General features: G+C 46.1%; 1 protein-coding gene across 1 annotated transcript; it reads right to left on the reverse strand.

Moving 5' to 3' along the window:
- Nucleotides 1–288: 288 nt before the first annotated feature.
- LOC147626457 (uncharacterized) lies at nt 289–16,542 on the reverse strand. Its single transcript, XM_086816531.1, has 2 exons — nt 16,375–16,542; nt 289–656 (listed from the first exon to the last, which is right to left on the reverse strand). The coding sequence occupies exons 1-2, from the start codon at nt 16,475–16,477 to the stop codon at nt 385–387; spliced, it is 375 nt and encodes a 124-aa protein (XP_086672657.1). The 5' UTR covers nt 16,478–16,542; the 3' UTR covers nt 289–384.
- Nucleotides 16,543–17,124: the final 582 nt, after the last annotated feature.

Below are 17,124 nucleotides of genomic sequence, written 5' to 3' on the forward strand. Positions count from 1 at the left end.
TACCTGTGGTAATTCTATAGCCAGTATAAAGAACATGCTGGCCAACAATAATGATAAAGCTCTGGAAAACCCAGCAAGAAGGTGTCTCGGTTCGAACATACGACCTGTTGGATGAGGTAGGGAGTGAGTAACCACTCGGGCAAGAGAGAGTCACTGATAAAAACCCGCAATCTTTAACCTGAAGATCAACTAAACAAAACTAGGCAATGGAGTGCATCACTTTTATGCATTTCTTGCACCAATTGACCTACCAGAAGTCCTCAGTCCATTACATACACTAACTCATTCTCATCAAGATATATGCAGATTTAGAAAACAAGATGTATCCATTCCTTGATATCAAAAAAGTCTGCTTTGAACTCATTGGTCCCACTCAGTCGCACATTAAAGCCTTTCAGCCACCCTAGTTATAGATTCTGCAAGTTTCTCAAGCACTCCAACGAGGCTCTCATTGATGGTTTGTCTTTGCATCCTATCTAGCTCACTATTTCGATTGTAGGCATCTATCTGTGCCTGAGCTACTCTCACCAAGGCACTTTCCAAAGCCCTGCTAGTGCTTTCCAAGACAGAAACTATGGTAATTTCTTCTGCACGCCTCTTCTTCCTCTGTCCGTAGACTTCATCAGCTTGGTCTCCTTGATCATTTTGAAACCCGCCTGCGATCAGATTTCCAAAAAAGGCAAAAGCTTGACTTAAGCAGTATTCCAAGTAGTCAACTCCTCCAAAAAATTTAGACAATTTCATTAAGCATTGAAAGAAAGCAAGCATTCATCCCACCTTAAAACATTGGACTAATCATCTATAGCTTGTATATGCATGTGATGGTGACTAGCATCATCATACCTATCTACATAACCTAGCTCACAATCATGCATAGATACATAATCATCACTGACTCTGTGTATTTCTTTAAATCATGCATATCCTGTACTCCTTGAACGACTAGGCTTTCGGCTCCATGGGCTCCATGTCCTTAGCAACTCATTCCTTTGCTTTGCCTACATTTACTTTTAAAGCAGCCTGGCCTCGCACAACAGAGGAATCTTCTTGTAGAATCTAACGATGTCACTTAGGAAGTAAATGATGAAGCAGATTCTCTCCACATCAATATTGTTACCTCTACCTAGACAAGGACCATAACAGCAGCTTCTAACTTCTGGCTTTGGCTCTATCATGAAAGGCAAGTACACAGTCATTACTGTCACGTGCACACTCTCGAGTGTAACGTGGGCATGCTTCTACCCAAATGACTAGTTCAAAGGTCAAGTACATGGCCGGATTCATATGTTTGTAAGGGCTATTATGCCATATCATTGTAATATTGTCCACGCGACCAACGAGCACACCAATGTGGATAGAGTTATTGGGTTATTGTGTGAACACACTTAATTGGACATTATTATTAGGGTTGGTACAGTTGGTAGCCAACTCACCAACATTAGACACTATAAATAGGAGTCTAGGCCTTAGGCTATCACGTGCACGCCCGTGCCATGGCTAATCCTATGTAGGAACTGTCTTAATCCATGACTAATCATCAGTTAAGTCAGTCATCAGTGTAGCAGCATTATCTACAGCATCTTCATCAGTAGCATCACATCAGCAACAGTAGCAACAGCATAATCATCATTAGCATCAGCCACATCATCGTCAGTAGCATCAGAAGCATGATCAGCAGCAGCATACCATCATCATCAACATCAGCATCAGCATCAGTAGTAACATCAGCATCATAATCATCATCATCAGCAGGAGAGCATGAAACCCTGTTGGCAGCCAGCAGAGATGCTGTTGGCTGCCAGCAAGGGTTCCAACAGCAGGCAGCCAAGCAACCAGAAGGAGATGGCATCTTGTGTGGGCAGCATGGCATAAAGTGCAGAATTTTTAGGGATTTTTTCCTATGGTTCATGTCCACAGCAGGCCAACAGGCCCTGGTAGCTGGCCGACCAGTACCTCTCAGCATATATAAGCATTCAATCATTATTCAGCCAAGGGCATTCAGCACTTATAAAGTTCATTCATCAGTTAGCATGTAGAAAGGAGCCAGAGGTCATCCCCTAGGGGCTGGCCAAGGACCTACATCATGTACAAGCATTTATGTAACCTTTTTATACCACATAAAAATACAAGAAAACCTTGACACCAATCTCTCTTTTCTTCTCTTTTGTCTTAATCATGCTTATTTAGCATCAATGTTCTTAATCAGGCTTAGGACTGTGGGTCAATACAGCAAAGGCTTCCGCGCATGCAACATTGGTATCGGAGCATTCAGGCTCAGCCCACTAAGTAATTCTTCCCTCTCCTCTATCTTAATCATGCTTATTTAGCATCAATGTTCTTAATCAGGCTTAAGGCTTAGGGTTGTGGATCAGTCCAGCGAGGCTTCAGCGCATGCAACATAGGCATATTCAATCACTCATCATTGAGTCATTGAGCCCAGAAGTAGTGCTACCTTGAGTATCTCTATGAAGCATTGTACATTCTTCATGTTGATATAATTAGGTCATCTCTCTCGATTGTGTATTGAGCATGAAGAAGAAACAGTTTGTTATGCATGGGTTTAAGTCTCTGATTAGGTGCTAATTGCAATCAATCTATTCATAAACATGCTTCCGCAAGCACCCATGTTACATTGGTATCATAGCGCTAGGTTTTGACGGTAGAAAGGCTGCAATATTTTTCTCTCATAAGGGCATGGAGATCCATCGTGGAAAACCCCATGTCTTCAGCGTTTTCACTCAGGTTTGCGTTTTTTTTTTCATCAAGGCTGCATTTTGCAAATACTATACTAGATAGCTCTTGGGTGTGGAAGGGGCGCTCAGCCAAAGGGCAAGAAAGAGGGCCAAACGCACCAAGTAGAGTGGACAAAGCAAGCAAGGAAGGCAGCATGTTGGTGCTTCATACGCAGGTAGATAGGGGTGGAAGAAGGGGCATCAAGGGGGCCCAGTAGTGGACACTCAAAGGCCAGATCTGGGAGAGCATAAGAGCGGCCAAATACAGCAAAATTGCAGACCTATTCAGGCTGCAGGACATCACATAGTATGCGGCAAAAATGCAGCCCGATTCAGGCTGCATGACAGCACACAGTAGGCGGCCACCATAGCAGCAAAAGGGTGCCTCCAAGGGGATGCTACAGGTTGGCCAATTTGTGGATGGTGGGGGCAAATAGGGTAGCATTTTACATTTGGGCTACCCGGCCCTGCCCTACCCTGCAAGTTGGCCAGTTTGTGGATGGTGGGGGCAAATAGGGTAGCATTTTACATTTGAGTATATGTCCCACCCGCCCGCCTAATTTGGCTACACCCACCCTTCCTCCATCGCGCAAGGATGAAACCTTCACTGTCACCAGCCTGGACATTTCCCAGTATGAAAGGGGTCTGGTGGACCCTAGGATGTCTAAATATTTGAAAAGTACAAGCTTTGGGAATGGGGGATTATCCTAGAATACAAAGGACCACACTCCTAAAATTTAGGAGAGTTGCTATTTTTGGCCCGACTCCGATGGAAATTTTGTTCGCGTCATTACATCTGAAATTGAGCAGATACCAAGAGTTGGCAAAGTGCCTATGACAGAATGTCTACCAGTTGGGATATTTTTAGAGATAAAGTTTATGGAAGGACCCATCTCTTAGATTGGGACATGTGGCAAGAAAGTGGACCGAAGTGAGACAAGTGGCCTGACACTTGTTAGAAAGTGGATCAAAGTGAGACAAGTGGCCTCACACTTGTCACTTCAGCTATTGTGTGGCTCTCCACTTGTCATTGTAGCCTTCTCTTGCCATTTTAGCTCATGGGAGGCCCAAATCTATAAATTGGAGTCCTCTCTCTTCATTAATGGAGACTCTCTTGCTGCACACTAGCCTCTACCACCGTTAACAGGCTGCCCTAAGGATGGCTACTCTCTCTCTCTCTCTCTTGAAGGCTGCCCATGAAGAATACCGGCCGTTGGGGATTGTTTTGGAGGCTTCCATCGCGAAGAAATACTGAAGGCAAGGGTATTTAATCATTTATTATGCTTTCTAGCCATTGTACTTGCTGTACCACCCATTGTACCGGCTGCTGGTACAACAAGTACAAAAGATGGTACAGCCGGTACAATGGCTGGTATAGCAGGTACAAAGCTTGGTACAATAAGTACAATGGCTAAAAATCATAATAAATGATTAAATACCCTTGCCTTCAGTATTTCTTCGCGATGGAAGCCTCCAAAACAGTCCCCAACAGCTGGTATTCTTCATGGGCAGCCTTCCACAGAGAGAGAAAGAGAGTAGCCATCATTAGGGCAGCCTGTAATGTGGTAGAGGCTAGTGTGCAGCAAGAGAGCCTCTATTAATGAAGAGAGAGGGCTCCAATTTATAGATTTAGACCTCCCATGAGCTAAAATGGCAAGAGTAGGCTACAATGACAAGTGGAGAGCCACACAATAGCTAAAGTGACAAGTGTGAGGCCACTTGGCTCACTTTGATCCATTTTCTAACAAGTGTCAGGCCACTTGTCTCACTTCGGTCCACTTTCTTGCCACATGTCCCAATCTAAGAGATGGGTCCTTCCATAAACTTTATCTCTAAAAATATCCCAACTGGTAGACATTCTATCATAGGCACTTTGCCAACTCTTGGTATCTGCTCAATTTTAGATGTAATGATGTACTTTCCAAATATTTAGACATCCTGGAGTCCACCAGACCCCTTTCATACTGGGAAATGTCCAAGCTGGTGACATTCTCCCCAGCTTCTTAAAAGTTGGCCGCAACTTTAAGCTTCAAGCCATATATTCAAGATATAATCATGTCCCATCAAGTGGGCGAGACGAGACAGTCTCAAAAATCCAATATAACTGAAGAATCCATTGCCCAAAGAAATGGGTGAGACTAAATAAGTCTCCATAACACCAATATCAAAATCATGACTCAAAAAAAATGGGCGAGAATTCCGTGGAAGATATGCTAGACACAAGCACAAGAGCCAATTGTGTCTCAATCACCGCCGATATCAATGAGATAATCATGTCAATGAAAATCGGTAACGGGTTTAGACTTGAAAGAGACCATTGTATCATCATAGATACGAGCTGAATGAATGGCTTCGTCCAAAGTTTTGCATTTGTTATTTTTAACCTGTAAACAGTATGAGTCTGGTAAACCGGCTACGAAGAACTCCAAAAGAGTAATGGGATCCATCTTTGTAGCTTTCATCTGCAAGTCCCTAAACTTCTGGAGGTAGACCTCATAAGTGAGGTGCTGCAAGGTCATGGTCAACGCGGTAAATCGGGCAACAACATCATAATCATCCTCTTTCTTGAGGAATTCCTTCTTGAAGACGTCTTCAAATTGTACCCAAGTCGTTGGCTTAGGGTTGAGTTCCTTCCACCAAAGCAAAGCTTTGCCTGAGAGGAAACCTGCTGCTAACCCGATCTTTTTTGATGATAAAAATGGACTTGCCACTTATGTAGCCAAGTGTCCACGATCTCCTTGGTACGCTGCTTTTGCTCGCCCCCGAACTGTTCCGGGGTAATGTTGGGGCCTAAAGCAACGGCCAAGGTATCCATACCCGAAAGAGTAGATAGGGTAGTGGTCAATAGAGAGATGGAGTTCTGCAAAGCTTGCATCTGCGCGCGGCGATTTGTGCCTGACGTTCCGAAGAAGAAGCTTCGAGAGCTACTTTGAACTCTTGGAAATTAGATTTGGACACATAATCGTCAAAAAGATCGGCTTCGGTATCTTCCGTAGCCTGCAAGCCTTCGCGTTCGACAAGGGGCTCCAACTTGGATTCTTGGGTTGACATCGTAAGGAGGGCAAGTGGAGAGAAAATTCGATCTCGCACAAGAAAAGTGCGAGAGAACTTGAGAGCTTGAGAGATTGAAAACTTGAGAGATGTGTGGCAAGAAGCCCACTTAAGGGGTTTATATAATCTTCCCCAAAAGCAACTTGAGCTTTTGTTTTTGTGTTTTTTTTTAATATGTATATATATATATTCTTAAAAAAAACACTTTTAAACCTTAGGGAGCCTTTAAACTCTCTTTTTTTTTAAAAAGTTTAATCTTAAAAAAAAAACAAAAGCAAACTGAAGTTGGCGTGAATGCTTTTTCTAGTTTTTTTTTTCTCCCCCCTCCTAGATTTAGCGCTGCCGTCGCCCACCTGGCTACCGTCGCATGCTTTCCTGCCGGCGCCACCTTCGCTCAGGCGTCCAAGGCGGCCTGCGCCTAGGCTTGGCCGCCTCCATAGGCCTGGGCGCCTGCCTGCATAGGCCTAGGCGCCTGCCAGCATGGCCGCCTACAACTTCCGGTATCCCACGACCAGCACGCGACCACGCTTAGCCCATCGATCGCTTCTCTCACTCTCTCTCTCGATCCAACAAAAGCGAGCATGCTTTTTTCTTTTTTCTCTCTCAAAGCAAACAACCCTGCTAACCACCTACACCCTCATCACAGGTTTCTTTGATGAAAAAAGCACATACTAATCTGAAAAACAGACGCATGCATAGACAAAAAACAGCAAGCTTCTTGAACTCATACCTTTTCTTCGACCTCATCTTCTCTACCTACCAACTTGCTCGTTCACGAGGCATGCTCTGATACCACTGTCAAATCCACATAGGATCTCCTCGTAGAACGTTCTTGGTACGAGACTCGAAACCTGCAAACAAACCAAACAAACAAGAAGGGGGTGCAGGCTTGACTCACCTCCCAACCATGACAGCCGTGGGCAAGCCCACAGACTTGGCTGTCCCCACCGAGCCACGAGCTGAGGTAACTAGATGGACGTACCGACCAATCTCTACCTCGTGACGTCCCATACTGACACGAAGCTACCCTCGCGGGCCTCGAGACTGCTACCGGCCTCGGCTGCATGGAGCAGGTGCACGTCTGCACTAGATCCAGGCTCCAGACCATAGAGCTCTCACAAATCATGCGAGACTCTATATGACTAACGACTAACCTTGGCCACCCTTTTATAGGCTCTTGGTCGGTCATCGAGAGTCCACACTTGGGCGCCCGCCCGTCCATTCTGTGTATCTGGTATGGTACTGGATGCCAGATCATTGTGTAGGTAGTTAGGGTTTGCTTTTAGCAAAAGGGACCAGCCCATAGGGCTACCCCGAGTCTTTGTGTGGACATGGGGATAGTGTAAAACCACCCCCATGAGGGCCAAGAAGGCCCTAGCTGAACCCACCAGCCATGGAGGGGCTGTAGGACAGCTCTAGGGGCATGCCACGCGCAGCCGATTGCACATCAAGTATTCTAATGGCTGTAGGGCAAGTATGGGGCAGCCCATACAGGCTGCCCAGCACCCAAATTGCGTGCGAAACAGTGCCCAGCCCTCTGTTTTCAAGCGCCTAGTGTCCAGCCCTCAAGGGAAGAAAAGCACAGATTTTACTTGAATTAATTCAGCATTTAATGCTGAATATCCAGTCGTGGGACAAAATATAGCTGGCCGCCTAGATATAATGCTGGCCGACTGCTTATTAGAAGTAGTATAAATAGGAGAGCCATAAACCATTTGTGTTATCTCATAATTCACCAAGTGCTCAGCAAACAAGGGCCAGGACAGCCAAGAAGTTGCTAATGCAAAGGGGTGAAGGACTGCAGGTCAAGGGCAGAGATTTCTCAGCCAAGAAAGGTCAAGATTTCTGTATTTTCTTTTCAGATTTACATCATTCTAATAAAGCAAATACACCATTCGTGGTGGGGGGCCTACAAAGGGTATTTGGGACCCAATACTGTGTCCTCTCCTCTCTCCCTCTCTCTCTCTCTCTATTTTCTGCACATCTTCATTCAGTTTTGTGCATTAATTCCGTCGCGGAAAGTGTGCTGATTTCTGAGCATTGAAGTTACCGATCTCCCCCGAAGCTTCCGCATGTTACAGTGGTATCAGAGCCTACTTCAAGTGCAAAGATTCAGCAAAGAAACCATAACTTTTTCTCGCACGTGTGGTTGGTTTTCAGACACCGGTGGACTACCCCTTTCAAAGTGACTCCTATCCCTCAAAGGACGGTTGGTTTTCAGCCTCCGGAAGCCTCCGGACGTCTCCCACACACAGTGATGGTCAGATTGCGCTCCGGAAAGGAAGTGCGTTTTCCTGCTACGGCGAGCTTCGACGACGAGAGAGACCAAGAACCTTGGGACCAAAGTGCACCAGGCAGCCCAGCTAGGGCACCATGCTTGAGTGTTACAGATATGTTCCAACAGATGATGCGAGCAATCGCAGACCAGATGTAATATGCAGAAGCTTCGGAGAAGGATCGGTACTTCAAAACTCAGAAATCAGCACTCTTTTCGCGATGGAATTAACGCACAAACTGAAAGGAGATGTGCAGAAAATAGAGAAAGAAGGGGGAGATGGAGAGGATACAGTATTGGGTCCCAATTACCCTCTGTAGGGCCCCCACCACAGATGGTGTATTTGCTTTATTAGAATGATGTAAATCTGAAAACAAATACAAAAAACTTGACCTTTTCTTGGCTGGAAAATCCTGCCCTTGACCTTCAAAAGTCCACCCCTTTGCTTGGCAATCTCCTTGGCTTGACTGGCCCTTGATTGGTTTGAGCACTTGGTGAAAACTGAGATGAATGATGGGATTATGGCCTCCACTATTTATACTCCTCTTGAGGAGCAGTCGGCCAGCTGAAAAAACAAGCTATGTCCCATGATTGGTGAAATTCAGCAATAAATGCTGAATTAAATCCCAAAAAATACTACCTTTTTTCCCTAACAGGCTAAGTGATGCGCCTGCTTCTGATTGGTTGGACACCACTTTTGTCCACAATCCCAAGGCTGGGCAGCCTGTATGGGCTGCCCCATACATGCCCTACAGCCATATAAAGGCTGTAATCTCTTGGAGATTGCCTTATCTGTGCCCTAGGGCTGTCCTACAGCCCCTCCATGGCTGGTGGGTTCAGCCTGGGCCTTCCTGGCCCTCGTGGGGGTGGTTCTACACCATTCCCATGCCCCCACTCAGATCCGGGGTAGTCCTATGGGCTGGCCCCTTGTCCTAAACATAATCTACTCAGTGATCTGGCATCCGGTACCATACCAGATACACAGAACCACTGACATCATTCTAGAGGGAGACTCACAGCGCGGACTGGCACTGTTTCATGTGCAGGACAGTGCACACCTGACCTTGGACTCATGTGCAGGACAATGCACACCTGACCTCAGACGTCGGAGATGGATCCCTGGCTGACTCGTCCCGGACTGGGCTCATATGGGACCAGTTCACCATCCCAGGACCTGCACCTTCTTGTACAGAAATGTCTACGTGGCATCCAAGTGCGGGATGCACGTGACATCCCCTTCTGCTTAACTTGACGGAAGCTGCATAGCCTCCAAATAATCCGTCAATAATGCCGGATAGTCTTCGAAAAATTCTTTGTCGAGCCATACCGCTTCATGAGTTCCTCGGTCGTGAAACTTCGTGAGGAATTGTCGTAGTCTTCGGCCTGAGCCATGCTTGAAACGGTGCAGAAGGATCTGTTTTGGAACCATTACTTCTACTTCATCAACAATGTCTGGTTCCGCTTCGTCTTTGACCTCTGAAGGGGGTGGACCTGCATATGGTTTTAACCAACTGACATGAAATACATCGTGCATAGTCCAACTCGGAGGTAGCTTTAATTGCATAGACACCTCATTAATCTTTTTCCGGATGGGAAATGGTCCGAAGCTCCTGAAAGACAACTTTGGGCATCGCTTGCCCACCTGCTTCAATCTTTGCTTCATAATCCGAAGATACACCCAATCCCCTTCCGAAAACTTCATGTCCCTTCGGTCTTTATTGGCCTGTCGAGTGTAGGCCTCTTGCGCTTTAGCCAATCTGTCTTTAACGGACTCTAGGATCTCCTGGTAAGACTCTGTCACTCTGTTCGCCTCCGGTAGTACTGAAGACGAAGTCCTGGTTAACGACGACTAGAAAGGCGTTCCAAACACTGCCTCATATAGAGTCCTGCCAATAGGCTGAAGAAAAAGAGTCATTCAAAACAGCTTGAACTAAGGGCAAAAACGATTCCCACTTACCTTGCTGATCGTGGACATAACACTTCAGCACATCAAAGGCCAACTGGTTGTATATCTCTGTCTGGCCATCTGTCTGTGGGTGGAATGCACTGGAAAAAATCAACTTAGTATCAAAATTATCAAACAATGCCCTCCAAAAATGACTGGTAAACTTGGCATCTTGGTCTAACACTATGGTTCTAGGGATCCCGCCAATCGGGTACCAATGCCGAATGAATAGCTGGGAAACATCCTCGGCGGTCACATTGGCCCTGCAAGGAATAAGCATAACAAATTTGCTGAATCTATCAACAATAGTTAAACACTGCGTATTACGCTTACTCGGACTGGGAGGCAGATTTGTGACAAAGTCCATCGAAATGTCCTGGAAAGGACCCTCAGGAATTGGCAAAGGCTGTAACAACCCTATCTTCTTTCCACGAGGAGCTTTCACCTTTTGACAAATGTCACAGCGTTGTACATACGTAAACACCACATCACGCCTCATCTTTGGCCAATAGTATTGCCGGTCTAATTTCTCCAGGATCGAATTCATGCCCCTATGACCACCTGTAATGGCGTCATGGGCATCATGGAGAAGAGCTGCCCGGAATGATTTCATGACACATAGTCGGCCTTTGTAGAAAAGCCAACGTCAGAAAATGGCATGGTCCTGTGGCATCCAATGCCTGTTCCCACTGAGTACCGAATTCCTCGGAATCCGCGTACGTGTGCTTCATGTCTTCTAGTCCTGTACCAACAAGGTCAAGTCTAGTGGTCTGAATCGTAGATACTTGTCCCTTCTTGCTCAAAGCATCGGCCACTGGATTGGCCTTTCCTGAAAGGTACTCAATCATACCACCGAACTGCTGGAATATCTGATTCCATCGGTGTTGTCGATCACTCCACTGTGCACTTGGCATCGTCTGAATCCAGCGCAATGCCTAATGGTCAGTGCGAACCTCGAAGTCACGGCCATACAGGAAATGTTTCCAATGTTTCAAGGCCTGTATAACTGCTAGGAGTTCACGATCATAGACTGAGTAGTTCTTTTCGGCGGGCAGTAACTTACGAGACATGTAAGCTACCGGATGACCATTCTGTTGCAATACACCTCCAATTGCGATGTTACTCGCATCGGTGATCACTTGAAATGGTTTGTCCCACGAGGCAAGGGCTAAACAAGGCGCTTCTGACAAAGCCACCTTGGGGTTCTGGAATGCCTCCAACGCTCGTGGAGTCGTTTGAATCTTTTGCCTTCTTGTCTTCACTCCCTTTAGCAGATCGGTGAGGTCTGTCGAGAGGTCGGAAAACTTGTCAATGTGGGTGGAATATGCCTGGCATATACCCACAAATGATCTAATGTCATAAGCTGTCTGTGGTACTTCCTAGTTAACAATCTCGGCCACTTTATCCGGATCCAGTCGAATGCCTTTAGCACTAATTATATATCCCAAGTAATGTACCTGGAACAGATAAAATTCTGACTTCTTTTCATTGACGTAGAGCTCGTTGCTTTCCAGCAACTTAAGGACTTTCTCCACATCAATGTCATGCTGCTCAACTGTAGCTGAAAATATGAGTATGTCGTCCAAAAATATGAACACACACTCTCCAATCAACTCCCGGAAAACACGCATCATCATGCGGTTAAATGTAGCTGGGGCGTTTGTCAAACCAAATGGCATGACCACAAATTCATAGTGGGCCCGTTCGGTACGAAAGGCTGTTTTGGGGATGTCCCCCTCTACAATCCGTACCTGGTGGTACCCACTCTTTAAATCCAGTTTGGAGAACACCTTAGCTCCATTCAGCCTCTCAAGAATATAGTCAATTCGAGGCATCGGGAATCTGCTCTTGATAGTCAGCTTGTTGAGTGCACGATAATCGACACACAACCGAGAAGACCTATCTTTCTTCTTGACAAACAAGATCGGTGCTGCAAATGGCGACACGCTCGGGCGGATGTGTTAGAAGTCATCTCCTGTCTAGATTTATACACCAGGGCCTTTGTTGTGGGTGTGCCCGCCCTTATCAGGTGTTTTATCATTTTTCCTCACTCCCCGCATTTTTCCCTTATTTTTCCTATTTTTTCTGTGGCTTGGGAGGCAGTTCTGAGTTGGCAGGAGCACTGAGTAGCTGGCCGACTGACCCATCAGCAGTCGTGGACCCCTGAGCTGCTGGCCGACTGGGCATACTCAGTCGTGGGCTTCATTCAGTGCTGGCCGACTGATGCTACAGTCGTGGAGGTCTTTTCAGCAGGCCAACTGCCTATCTGGGGGCATATAAATAGGCCCCCAGCCCTCATACCATATGTGTATCATTCTGGGATCTTCTTGTGTATATCAGAGCAGAGTTACACGCCTACTTCTCTCTGTCTCTTGTGCTGTTTTTCTGCCTGCGTTTTTTGCTCGTGTTCCCAGATTTGGTCATCATCTCCGCTTCGTATTCTGACATGGTATCAGAGCCCTAGGCTCTAGATAGTTCTTGGGATTTGTGTGAGCAAGAGGGGGACTGTTTTGTGGCTGATTGGTGGACTGTTTTGGACTGTTCGGGAAGAGGAGAAGCAAGAGGAAGGCGGGCTGATTTGCTGGTAGGTTTTAGTTCTTCTTTGTTCTCACCCACCCACCCTTTTCAGAGTACATCCCCGCTATGGCAGATCTGTTTGAGATGGCCGAGAGACATGTGAAGATCCCGACACTCCCCACGTTCCCGGTGGACTGTCAGTTGGACGGGAGCAACTATGGCATATGGAAGGTGATGATGGAATCTGTTCTGGAGTCTTACGACCTCGCCGATTTTGTCGTTGTTGGTGTTCCACGGCCGGAAGTAGAGGAAGGGGAGTTACCGTCAACCCGAAAGGACCGGGAGGCCCAGACACAGATGTGGGATCGTGTCAACGCCAGGGTTCGTTCGTTTATTTTCCTCAACTGCACACCAAGGTAATCAATCATGTAAAGCATATGACGCTGGCCAGAGGTATATGGCAGCATTTGGCCTCACTTTACAACAGGGTATCGCCCATGAAAAGGATTTCCTTAGAAGTACAGATGCGGGTTATGAGCCCTGCAAAGTCGTCGACGATGCGGGAGCATATTAACAAGCTGCAAGCTCTTCAGCAGGAAGTTCTTCAGGCTGGGAAGGAGATATCATCAGAGGACATGGCCATAACCTTGCTGTCACACTTGCCCTCTTCGTACTCAGCATTTTACTCGTCTTTGATTACCGGTGGCTGGCTCAGCACCATAACGTAGGAGGAGCTTGTGCCCATGGTCCTGGACCAGGAGGAACGATTCACGAACCCTCCTCAGGGTGGAGGTTCGGAGGCCTTAACTGGCCAACGGTCGAAAGGCCGTAACTCGGGCAAAGGAAAGGCTTCATCGGAGAAGTCTTCTGAGAAGAAGTCCGACGACGCTGACCGCGAGAAGCTGAAGGCAGAGAGGACCTGTAATGATTGTGGCGAGAAAGGCCACTACTGGAGGCAGTGTCCCAAGCGAAAGACCGAGAAGGGTGAAGACTCCTCAGTAGCAATCATGAAGACTCCGGCTTTTGTGCACCTGGAGGTGATGGACACCGACGCTTCATTTTCTTCAGGCAGGGAGGAGATTGGAGGATTCTCCGCAACGGATACTCGGGAGTGGATTCTCGATAGTGGTGCTTCTAGGCACATGACTCCTTCCCGTTCCGGTTTACAGGATCTCTGCAGGCTTTCTGGTCATATTCTTACTGGTGATACGTCCACTATCCCAGTTCACAGTGAGGGCAGGATGGAGATAGTTCCCGATGGCAGAGGGGGGAAGCATTCCTCCCAGGTGTTGTATGTTCCGTCCCTTGGTTTTCATCTGTTGTCAGTGCATCAGGTTTGCAAGACTGGCGTACGGGTGGAGTTTGATGAGCATTTTGTTGCTCTCCGGGACAAAGCAACAGGCCAGGTGGTTTGGGAAGGTGGAGTGGAGAATGGAGTTTACAAGCTTTCAGCACTCTCTCTCCCAGGTCCTCAGGGTTGTGATGAGTGGCAGTCTGATAATGGCCACTTCTGTGTGTGGATACGCTGCAGGTGCGAGCTTTCCGAGACCAGGTGGTGGATAGCTTGCCAGTAGATGGCAGCAGTTGGCAGGAACTTTCCAGTACTGATGTTGGTAGTTCTTGTGTTCGTGAGTCAGAGGAAGCTGAACGGGTCACTTGTGCTCTGATGTCTCGTAGTATTCGGGACATAGAACTTCCAGTAGTTGAGAATGTTCTTTCCACGGGGACCTTTCGGGAAAGCCAGGCAGGTGGTAGGTGCTTACTTGCAGAAGGAGGTGGTTTCTCCAGGCTTTGTGGTTCCGGATTCAGAGGGGGTGGTTGACAGGTTTCATCAGGTTTCCAGGACTTGTTTGTGCACGTGCAACTTGGTGTGTGCTACAATAATCGTTGTTGACATCCACAATTGGAGGAAGGTTTTGAACTTTATGGTAGTTTTGTGATTTGGTCGAGAAACAAACATGGATGCAAGATCAAATTCCTCATCCTGCGGAGGAGGGACGGACAATTTGCAACACTTAAACTTCCTAGAAACCTCAAAAACAACTGCACTCTACTGCATTTGATACCAAAGCACAAAATAATTTCAAAATTCTTATGTGAAGTTATTACTTTTTCATGATTGCATAGCTAGTGGCTTTAATCAACTGTGGAGTTGATTTCTACCCAAGAGTGACAAGCCTTCCATACATTTGTGAAAGTTGCTTAAAGCAGGTGGCAAGTGTTGTCCCAAGCTCTCTTTCCAAAGTTTCGTCCCATTCCCTATTGTAAAGAAGCTCACTGATGTCTACATGAAGTTGAAATTGCTAGACAGTTGGCCTATGCATGATGTCTTCCACGTCTCATGGTTAAAGCCGTATGTAGGACCATCCTTACAAGAGGTTCTGAATGAGCAGCAGCTTGAAGTGGTCGGAGAATCAAAAGTCATCAAGCCCGAGCAGATTCTCCTCCATAAGTGGAAGCATGGTTCCGGTCAAAGGATCAGATAGTTCTATACAAAGTTCAAGGATCGAGGCACTCATGGAGTTGTTACGCTAGACAAGCCGTCGCCCTACTCAGAATTAGCCAAAGCCGCTCCTTGTGCATCATACTATCGGCCCAAGAGCACACCCATGTTTGGCCAATAGAGATCAAGTTCTTAGATAACCATCTTTGTGTGATGCACCCCTCGGATGACATCCACACAACAATCCATAAACCTGTGTGGTACCTTCAGAGGCTTCCATATCGAAACAGAACATGTCATCATAAAAAAAAGAAAATGACGTATTCTATATATCAATATATATATACCTAGATGAATCCAGGAACATGCCCAAATTCACCTTTTAGGAACGTGCATGTTATATACTCATGGTAGTCAACCCACAAGACTATACAACTATCAACTCCATTATGCATGGTATGGACTAGATACTACGACATCCCCACTAACGTCATCAGTGCCCAATAGTGGGTGTAGAACTCTGTATCAAGATATGCTCTCACACACGCACTCCACACACACACACACACACGCACGCATAAGAGCATATATTCACACAAGGCCCTTTGTACTGAGTTTCTGTCAAACCTCCGGAGATGCAACGCTAAATGTCATGATTACACGCGTGCACACACATGATACATAAATGTGTATATGATGTATGTATGTATGGGCATACATATGTGTGTGTGTTAACCCCTCTCTCTCTCTCTCTCTCTCTCTCTCTCTCTCTCATTGCAGTTCCGGGTTCAAGTCCCATTCCCTGCACTTCGGTGCTGTCATATGGATCATATATGGTTGGCTTGGCGATGACATTAAAGCAACTCCTCCTCCTCCTCCTTCTCTCTCTCTCTCTCTCTCTCTCTCTCACACACACACACACACACACACATACAAAGACATATATATGCATATTTACACATGTATGGATACACATAATATACATTGATTGTATGTATGTGCGTGCACACACACACATATATATATAGAGAGAGAGAGAGAGAGGGAGAGAGAGAGAGAGAGAATATATTAACGTGTTGGGAAAATGATCTATGAGACCAAATATGTAACATGAAGATTGTCGTGGCCAATTCAGGACATAGAAAATCTACGTAAGCAAGAAAATCTTTTTCACGCTCAACTTTTGACACTGCTCCATACTCAGAAAACTACCTAAGCCTTTTTTCTTTTCTTTAAAGTTTTTCATGCCCAATTCAAACGATTTTTCAGGCTATAAAATTTCTAATCCATTCTAAATTAAGATGCTTAGAAGTCTAATCAAAGCCCAATTCAAGGAGATGTCCCGATTAAGCAAAAATTAAACCGTGAAGGAAAGACAGTTGGGAAATTATAAAGAGAGGGCAAGAATGACCTTCTTCTGCAACACCACTGGAGCCCATTTTGAGGTCAGAGTCTCTCGAGTTGGTAGTAAAGAAATAGCCGTCCTCTGCCGCAGCCGCTGCACTAGAATCCATCCTTATTATATTGTTGCTGAGATTGAGAGTGTGGGGATTCAATCAAAACCCACATTTAATACAATATTTGCATGACTGTTAAATAGTATATGTATTACTATATAGTAGATTTGTATTATTATATAATATTTCTCGAGGAAAAAAAATGACCCCCACCAATTGGGCAGAGGGCGGTTAGCCTTTTTGCACCCTTTTTGAATTCCTCCAACAAAGAAGGCACCCACATGGGGGTGGGGACACACAACGGTTTGAGCACAAAGGGAATCCCAGCTCACCCAAAAAAAGGCACTCACATAAGAGGTCCATTGCACACTTAGATTAGTTCTCTCAGCCTCCCCTCCATCCTATAGCCCACCAATGAGGCGTGCATAGTTCATAGCAATTGAATGACTCGTCACGCCTGATCACTGAAACTTTTATATGGCCTGTCAAAAAGTACACTAAATCTTGAAAAATCGTTCAAATCCCATACCATTCAAAAATCAACCCCTTCATTGGCATTACACTTTGTCTTTGGGTGTTTACAGGGGCCTGCCCACACGAAAAAGGTTGAGAGCTGTGGGCATGCACCTTTTTGATAAACAATTGTTGGGCGACAATACCCTTTACAGACTCTGCGGGCATGCCCACGAAAAAGGCATCCTGCA

This window comes from Cibotium barometz, chromosome 22 (assembly GCF_041138505.1).
Source record: "Cibotium barometz isolate CiBa-2024 chromosome 22, ASM4113850v1, whole genome shotgun sequence".
Classification (NCBI taxonomy): Eukaryota; Viridiplantae; Streptophyta; class Polypodiopsida; order Cyatheales; family Cibotiaceae; genus Cibotium; species Cibotium barometz.